The sequence below is a fragment of the Pinus tabuliformis genome, chromosome 2_2, assembly GCF_031772625.1.
Source record: "Pinus tabuliformis cultivar Carrire ecotype Pingquan chromosome 2_2, CPIR1, whole genome shotgun sequence".
NCBI classification, from domain to species: domain Eukaryota; kingdom Viridiplantae; phylum Streptophyta; class Pinopsida; order Pinales; family Pinaceae; genus Pinus; species Pinus tabuliformis.
In genome coordinates, this window is record NC_142300.1 from 875548711 (window position 1) to 875558300 (window position 9590).

Here is a 9590-nt window from a genome sequence, read left to right on the forward strand (position 1 = left end):
GAATAATTTTATTTAGTAATTTTATCATTACCTGTAAAATCATTTAATTAGTTTTCATTATGTTACTATATTAAATATCTTTAAATTGGTAAATTGGTCCATTTATACCTAGTCAGACCCACCAATTTGAATGGAAACATAGTTGCTTTAAGCTTTTGACCGGGTGGTGTTACCTGATGTTGGGGCAGTCAAGTTCAAACCTTCAACACAACCATTAATAGGTGTTAATCTTGTAGAAGATATCCTCCATGTTTTTTTACTTCTCCTTCCTTTGTTACAAATTGCACCTCCAATCACTCTAAATGCATGAAAGGAAAACCCCGACAACAACAACATAAGGGTAGAATCACTCTCCAAAAGCCAACCTCTTTTATATGGAAGTTTGTAAATATATAGAGGAGTGAGGCAAGTTGGGAATTCTTATATTTTTACCAATCTTGGGCTTGAGATCCGCTCTTGATGTGAGGATGAGATCTAAGTCTAAGGGATTGAAACTCTAAGGTAGGATAGGAAAGGATTCATAAGTTTTATCTGACTTTCAATTCTCCATTTAAAAATGTAGACTTTACATCTAGTTGGTCAATCATCCAATGTTTCTTAGTAGATAAAGTAATCAACATTCTAATGGTATTTAGTTTAGCTACGAGGGCAACGGTTTCTTCATAGTCAATTCCTTCTTTTTGTGAATACCCCTTTGCTACCAATCTAGTTTTCAATTTATCTATGGTTCCATCTGCATTAATATTGGATTTATACAAGCATTTACAACCTATGGTTTGTTTTGTTTTAGGAAGTTCAACCTGCTCCCAAGTGTTGTTCATGATTATAGATTCATATTCCTGTTCCATAGATATTTTCCATTCACTACATTCATTTTCTTCATTATAACTAGAAGGTTCAACAACATTCATCATACTAGTTATAAAAGCATTTTCCATATATGTTACAGGAAATTGAGCTTTCCTACCTCATCTGCTAAGTGGTGGGGTAGCTTCAAATGTTGTCTAATCATCATTTTCTGAACTTGGCTTGATAGCTACTTCATCTTCTATTCCTTCCTACTTCTACTGCTTCTGTTGTTGTTGTTGTATCTGCTGCTACTCATTTCCATCACCTGATTCATCACTTCCTTCTTCCACCAAGAACGAAATATCCCATTCCTCATTGTGCTTATTAGATTTTTCATGATCCTGCTCATGGAATATGACATCTCTACTAACGAAAATCTTGTGAGTAGAGGGATTAAATAATCTATAAGCTTTATATTGTAAACAATACCTTATAAATGTACATCTCATGGCTTTTGAAACTAGTTTTCTTATGTCTTCCTTTGGAATATGGGTAAATCCTTTAGACCCAAACACTCTTAGATGTTTTACTACCGACTTAAATCCATATAATGTTTCATAAGGAGTTTTAAAATCGAGACTCTTTGTAGGACTCCTATTTTTCAAATAAACTGTAGTATTCAGTGCTTCAACCCAAAAACCATTTTAAAGATCCTTACCTTTGAACATGCTCCTAGCACATTCCACCAATGTTCTATTATTTCTTTCTGTTACTCCATTTTCTTGAGGAGTATGGGGTATTGTGAATTGTTGTAATATCCCATGGTCTTTACAATACTTGATAAGCTCATCCTTCCTGTATTCTCCCCCTTGGTTGGAGCGGCGAAATTTTATATGCTTCCCTGTTTGCCTTTTAATCATGTTTCTGAACTACTTAAAGTATTCAAATGTGTGACTTTTCTTACTAAAAAAATGTACCCAGGAAAACTTTGTGCAGTCATCAATAAACAATAAAAAATATAGTGCACCTCCTAATGACTTTGTGTGCATGGGTCCACAAAGATCTGCGTGCACTAATTCAAGTATGTCTCTCTGTTTCTTCTCTATTCAAACAGGGAATTATTCTGTATGCATCTTTCCTAATGTACAAGCATCACAATCATTATGCACTTGTTTTAACATAAGAAGAACTCTTACCATTTCCTTTTTCTGAAGTAACAAAAAATCATTGTAGTTGATATGACCAAATCTCTGATGCCACAACTCTTCTGTAGTCAAACTCACTGTTGTTAACACTCGAACTGGTGCTCGTCTTACATCCAATTTGTACAAACCTCTTGTTTGAATTCTTGTAGCAATAGTCTTCATGCCATCTAACAGATCTTTAATATAACAGTTAGATTTAAAAAATTCATCTTTAATTCCTTGATCTGTAATCATGGATACAAAAATCAACTTCTTCGTTACACCAAGCACATACATGACATTATGAATTTCTCTTACAGTACCATTAGGTAAAATGACAGAAATTTTGCCACACCCTTTGATCTGATGACTTCTATCATCACCTAGGTAGATTTGTGCTCTGTCGTTGATTTCTTTAAAATCTTCGAAGCATTGCTTGTCCCCTTTCATATGTGTTGATGCTCTCGAATCTACATACCAGATGTATGCATCAAAATTCTCATCAAATTCTGCCATAAACAATCTCAAGTTCTGCACATGATTGTCATTTGCAAGATGACCTGCATATCATTTTTGCTTTTGATGTTTTTCATGATATTGTTTCTTCCTACACTCCTTCGCGATATGACCAAGTTTTCCGCAGTAAAAACATTTAATTTCAGAGTTGCTTCTATTCGGATGCATACCTTGAGTCTGATTTGGTATTTTATGTGAGTTTCCTCTAGTTTGTTGTTGTAGATTCCCTTTTCCTTTGAAGAAGTTCTTCTTTGCCATCAATGCAAGATCTGCACTCTAGGGATTTCGAGTCTATCTTCTTTCTTCTTGTTGCATTAATATTCCTATCAGTTCTTTAAACTTTGGGATCTTCTCTCTCGCATTTATCCCAGTGATAAACTTTTGGTAGTCATCAGTCACACCATTCATGGTAATTGTTACTAGATCTATATCTGCAACTGTATCACCAATTTCTACCAATTTCTTCTTCATATCTTTGATCCTCATTATCAAGGCAGCAACTATTTCATTCTCCTCCATCTTCACAATTAAGATATTGCTCTTCAAGAATAGAAGACGATTTGTATTCTTCATCTCATACAAATCCTTCAATATTCCCCAAATCTCGCTTCCTGGATTGCGTTCTCTGATATGTGGTATGATACAGTCTTTCACTAACATCTTCAACAATGTCCTTCCTTTACCTTCTCACTTCTCCCAATATGGGATTGATGTTGATCCAACTGTTGGCTTCTGCTCATCCCCATTTGCAATCATCTAAGCACTCTACTCTTCTAGTAGAGTCTGCATCATGAATTTCCAATTGGCGTAATTGGAGCCATCGAGCTTGTTATGCTCATTCAAGTATGCTTCAATCATTTGATTATTCATCTTGGCAATTGCAAAAAAATTGACATGTAAAAAAATATATATATGTTAGATTTACCCCAGACCTATATGAAAGACAATGTTTGTGACAAACAGTCTCCAATAGTGTTTGACCCTGTAGCGCATATGAAAACATTCATGGCTTCCTTCATAGCCTCTACCATGGCCTCCTTGGCAGACCTCAACCTCCACGCAACCTTCTCTCTGTAGACCTCAGGATCCATGCAACCTTCTCTCGGTAGCCACCGCCAAGACGCAACCCCTTTTTTGTTATTACAGTTAGCGCGATTTAGCACAATGGATTGGCGATGGTCGTCGTGACTATATAGGATTATCCAATGACATTCATCCAAAGTGAAATGCACGGAAGTGTCACAGTGGGATCGACATGATTTTTCCCCCAAACCATGGGTTGATTTCGCCTCAGTCACGACAGGAAAGACCTTCACTCAGCGTATAGGTTCCTCCATCCTGTAGCTCTGATACCATGTTAAAAAGTGATGTTGGAATTAATAAAAAACATCCACTGGTCACCTCTACGAAAGAGAGTCTGAACCAGGAGAGTCTGGCTCTGCAGAACACTCTATATTGTCCATGTACATCATACATTATATAGTAATCATAATTTTAGGGAAGTTAGAACCATAAGCTAAGAAATAGAAACTAATTCCTATCCTGAGTTATTGTGAACCAATTCAATATTCTAGGATATTCTCCATTATCTCTAACAATATGAGATTGAATTTGGATGATATAGTCCATGTATGATTTCTAATACTAATAATTTATTGAGATTTATTGTTGAATATTGTTTGTATTAAACGTTATCGTGTAATAAAAGTAAATGTAAAATCCAGGGCTGTGGGGAGCCGTTCCACTTGGAATCCACTTTTGAAGTGCATTTCGAGCCAAGCTAATAGGGAGCGACTCGGGGTTTCGATGATATCATAGTCCACAGATGGTTTCTAATACTAATAATTTTTTGAGGTTTATTGCTTGATGTTGTTTGTATTAAAAGATATGGAGTAACATAAACAAAATATTAAATTTAGGGTTGTAGGGAGCACCCTCTCCTGCCAAATCTACTCCTCCTAAATCTGCTCCTTAAGGGTACTTATTTTTTGAGGTTTATTGCTTGATGTTGTTTGTATTAAGAAATCTGGAGTAACAAAAACAAAATATTAAATCCAGGGTTGCAGGGAGCGCCCTCTCCTTCTCCCAAATCTACTCCTTAAGGGTACTTTGAGCTGGAGTGAATTGAGAGCGACTCAGTAGTGTGTTTAAAAAAAAAAAATCATAAAAATGTTTTAAATACAATGTTTTTTTAGTGAGGAAACCTAATATTCAAGTTTATGATCTTAGTAAAACTTACATTCTCTTTTATCGGCTATTTTCATCTTTTTACTTTAATTTTTAACATTATTATGTAGATGTTTGAGAGTGATTCTAGCCTCATTGGATTTTATAGGGAGAAATGTACAATTTTAGATGTCACCCAAAATCCAACAAACTTATGATTTTTTTTTTGATTGTGGATTTGCAAATTAATGACAAAGATTTCAAGATAGGAAATGATTTTCATGATATGTAGGTATTTGTTGTACTATGATTTTTTGGATGCTAGAAGTCGTCTAGAGCCTATTTGTTGACTTACTTTGGATTCAAAGATAGATTGCACTCAATGCTAATTTCGTTATGCGCACGATTACATACTATATAAATAAGAAGTTGTAACTTATGTACATGTGGTTGATGAAGATTATAACTTCTAGATGATTGATGCTATATAGTTTAATCCATGTTTTTATGTTTTTGATATCTAATTCATCATTTTACATGCTTATATATATATATATATATATATATATATATATATATATATATATATATATATATATATATATATATACTTCACTCCCAATTCTCTGCGAGCTTTTGAAATTCTGCGGGCTCTAGAGTTTTTGAAAATGTTGTTACCCACCTACCAACATTGGTAAAATCAATTAATTAATACAAAAAATTACAAAAAAAAATATCATTTGTATATTAATTAATCTTTAACATTAAATAAATATATATTATCAATAAACTAATCATATTAAAAAATTTAAAAAAATCAGGCGTTAATAAAAGATAATGTTGAAGTCTATAATTTTCTTAAATTTATCTAATAGAAATTAGAAATCTAATTAAAAAATAAATAAATTAAAATATTAAATATTAAATATTAAATATTAAGAAAACTGTTTTATATCAAATTAAATTAAATTTTATTTACTGAAAATCTAAAAACATAAAAATTAAAACATATATAATATAAAGAAATAAAGAAAAATAAAGCATTGATAATAGGATAATAAATATATAAATACATTTTGATCTTATGCATATGTGGTAGTTGGGAGTCAATTCGGGTTTTAATGGTTATAGTGGGTACCTTGGTAGTTGGGAGTCAATTCGGGTTTTAGTGGTTAGTGGGTACCTTGACTAAATAGCTCAATTGTCGGCTCAATTGGTAGATTTATGGTTATTAAAACATCCTGTTGTTACGAGGTCATATAGATACCTAGACCTTTTTTATCTTAGAATCCTAATGAGATATATTAAAGAAATATTATTATTGACTTTATTTATTTCCAATTAATTTTCCAACTACTTTTATTAATATTATTTATATATCACATAAATAAAAAATCATACAACATATAAAAAAAAATTATACAAAATATAAATAATAATTAAAACACGAAAATTACTATCTCATATTTAGCAACACCCCATTTTCATTAATCATCCTAGGACTCATATCATTTAAAGTTACCTCTCAATAAATAGGCAACTTTAGATCCAGAAAAATCAGGAGATCCAAAAAAACAGGACTGAGATCAGAAATAACCTAGTGTTTCAAACCAAAAGAGAATCCCCGTACTACATGGACTACAGGGGTAAAAGATTTATCGACATCCTTCTGAAATAGGTTGTTTGTTCATTAAAATTATGGGATAACAATGGAGGATGAGAAATGTATAATGCAATGAAAATCAAATCACTTATGAGATCATTTATGCAATATAATCAATTCAAATGACGATACACGATAAGGTGGACATAACTTGAAGGTGAATACTCAGAAATCACATAGTTATATTTCGTAATGCAATAAATTACACCTAAAATATGTTATTACATCACAACTTGCTGCATTTATTTTGGTTGAAGGACACTTATAGTGAACTAGAGACAGCTCAGTTTCTGCCCCAAGTAACCTAGCGTAGGGTTTCACTAAACATTTAGCACTTGATTGCTTCGATAATTTTAGTTAAGGTGCCCTTCTTTCCCACGATCTTAGAGAGAGAGAAACCAGCTTTTTTGAGAAGTTCATTCCATTGTTCTCGGGTCCTTTCCCTACCTCCTGGTGAAAGATTCAACATAAGAGCGTGTACGACTTTCCCAGATCCTATCAAGTCGGAATCATCAGTTATATCCAGGACAGCCTCTGCTATTATTAGCTTTCCTTTATCTGGGACAGCCTGGTAGCAGTTGTGAAGTAGCTTGATGCAGTGTTCGTCGTCCCAGATGTGTAGGAAATGCTTTCATTGACAAATCCAAAACAAACTTATAAATTAGGTATAGTAGTAACATCTTTGATAGATAAATCAAAATTAAATGTTTATCACATAATTAACGTAGGAAGAAGATCCGCCAGATTAACGAACAGTATTTCTCACCTTCATAAATATCGCATCTGCGGAGGGTACGCTCTCAAACAGGTTTCCGCTGATATGTTGTATGCCTGTGTGAATGACAATACGATTAAAACAACATGCCCAAATCCCATGCTGTGACGTGAAACAATATTGCGAAATCTCATGCTGTGCCGTGTGACGTGATTATGTAGGGTGATTATTTATCTCGATTTTTCCGAATAGCAGGTACATGTTGTTAGTGGATGTAATTTACCAGATTAATGAATGAACCACATAAGAAAAATAACATAACTAAATAGAATAATAAAGAGATAAATAAAGATGGGTGGTTATCTAAATATAATTCAGTGTATTCTGAACAACTTGCAGAGGATTTATGCATTGAAGTAGATAAATGGAACAGAAATCAACATATAAAAAAGAAGGTTGCGAAATTGAATTAGGATTACCGGGGAGAGGGGGTGCAGTTGCGATGACGTGAGGAAGATCATAATTGATGGCGTGGATATGAGGATATGCAGCAGTTATGAGACTCAACGCTTCTCCGTGCCCTCCGCCCAAGTCTACCAGCGCATTAACGTCCTTGAAGCCATCGTAAGTAGCCAAGATCTCAGTCATACCCACCTTTGTGAGGCACACCATGCCTGCGTTGAAGATGGCGTTGAACTCCGGATTGCTGGCTGTGAAATTCCAGAATTCTTGGCCATTGCCACTGGAATTCTTGAAATTATCGCCCCCATGAAGCACACGTTCTTGAATATGGTCCCAAGCGGCCACGAAAACTGGGTGTGTCTGCAATAGAACTAAGGGAACAAGGCTTAAGGAATTAATATCGCGGGAGATGAAGTAGGTTTTGGTGAGATTGGTAAGGCCGTATTTCATGTTCATGGGTGCACTAATTCCCTCCATTGGCTTGATCATCTGCAAGATTCCCATAGTGGAAAGGTAAGTAAGAATGCGGGAAAGAGCGTCAACGTCGGGGCCTTCAGAGGGGAGTTGGGAGGCGATCTGGTGAACGGAGAGAGCAACATCATGACCGGCTTTCCAGATGATGTCTGGGATTTTAAGACGAAGGGCACATTTTAGCACAAAGGGGTTTACTACGGAAAACGCCATGCTTAGGGCCGAACCCTGGAGCACCTCTTCGTCCTCAACTGCTTGGATATTCATATCCCGAGACTCAACCAGACTTTCCGTGCCCAGGGTTTGGATATCCATACCTTTCACTACCACTAACTTCGGCCGGAGAGCTGTAATGCAAACGAATAGGGATGCCAAATTTATATTATTTGGTGGTGGCCTCGTGTAATCTTCTACGTCACGGACTGGATCATCTGCAAGCGACACAAGTTCAGGTCCAATTACATTTACGTATATGAATGATACAGTTACGTATATGAATGAAAATCTGAGAGATCATTTTTCCACTAAAGAAAATGAATGATACAGTTACGTATATGAATGAAAATCTGAGAGATCATTTTTCAACTAAAGAAATCGTGTTTGGAGCAGCAGCTCTAGTTACGTATATGAGAGATGATTTTCCAACTTAAAAAAGTCGTGAGACATGATTTTTCAACTAAAAAAATCGTGTCTGGAGCAGTAGCTCTCGGAGATACATAATTTTATTAGTAATGGGATCATAAAACTTATAATCTCCCTACTTCACAATTGAACCATCCTCACAACTATATTTTCGCTTATGAAAGATGATATTTTCACCATCACGGATGACGTTTTAAATGGATAAAGCAAATACTGAACACTCGACCACACAAAATTAATTAGTATCTAAAACACTTAGTTCGATGGCTTAACTTAAACAAATTCATTGAAATTTTGGGTATCGAAAGCCATGATTGAACTTCCGCCTCATATCTTGAACAAATTCAACCCAAACTTGCCCTTCAGGTGGTTGGTATTTTCTCGATGCCCGCAGTCATTGAAAGCATATTAATATTGAAAACCGCGACCTGAAACATATGTACAAATAACCATGTCAATTATATGTATCAAAAACAAAAACATATGGATCAATTTTAATGCTATATGGCCTATTATTTTGTAATTGAAATTTTCTTGACTTTTCCCGATTCAAATCTAATTTGCTAACTATAATGAAAGGTAAAGGATTTGTATGGCACATAGTCAGGTCATGGTCTGTATCGAAGTTGTTTGTAACATGTACCAGCATATTTTATTATTATTATTAACATAGCCAATAAAACTTGTTTGCTTTCACTATGCTTTACATATTCATGTTCTAATAGTCATGATTTAATATCAATGGTTTAATGATTTAATAACAATGGTTTAATGATACTCCCGAGGTTCAATTCGAAACATTAAACATTTATATTATGGTTTTGGTATAATTTGTTTACCTTGTCATAACAATGGTTACTCTTCACTCGGTGATTTAATAACAATGGTTTAATGATACCCCGAGGTTCAATTCCAAATTTTAAACATTTATAATATGGTTTTCGTAAAATTTGTTTACCTTGTCGTAATAATGGTTACTCTT

At 34.4% G+C, this 9590-nt stretch overlaps 1 protein-coding gene across 1 annotated transcript; it reads right to left on the reverse strand.

Annotated features, from left to right (window-relative positions):
* Window positions 1-6480: 6480 nt before the first annotated feature.
* LOC149195783 (caffeic acid 3-O-methyltransferase-like) lies at window positions 6481-8326 on the reverse strand. The gene is made up of 3 exons (XM_089408809.1): window positions 7513-8326; window positions 7085-7149; window positions 6481-6946 (listed from the first exon to the last, which is right to left on the reverse strand). Exons 1-3 carry the CDS (start codon window positions 8279-8281, stop codon window positions 6647-6649), a joined length of 1134 nt encoding a protein of 377 aa, XP_089264935.1. The 5' UTR covers window positions 8282-8326; the 3' UTR covers window positions 6481-6646.
* Between the last annotated feature and the right edge of the window lie 1264 nt (window positions 8327-9590).

What these genes read in the sequence shown, in the direction of transcription:
- LOC149195783 (XM_089408809.1), bottom strand. Translation starts at nt 8,281, where the DNA reads ATGGATATCCAAACCCTGGGCACGGAAAGTCTGGTTGAGTCTCGGGAT. An exon ending in AACTGCACCCCCTCTCCCCG is followed by an intron (nt 7,150 to 7,512) that starts GTAATCCTAATT and finishes TCATTCACACAG; the next exon opens with GCATACAACATATCAGCGGA. An exon ending in CAGATGCGATATTTATGAAG is followed by an intron (nt 6,947 to 7,084) that starts GTGAGAAATACT and finishes TGTCAATGAAAG; the next exon opens with CATTTCCTACACATCTGGGA.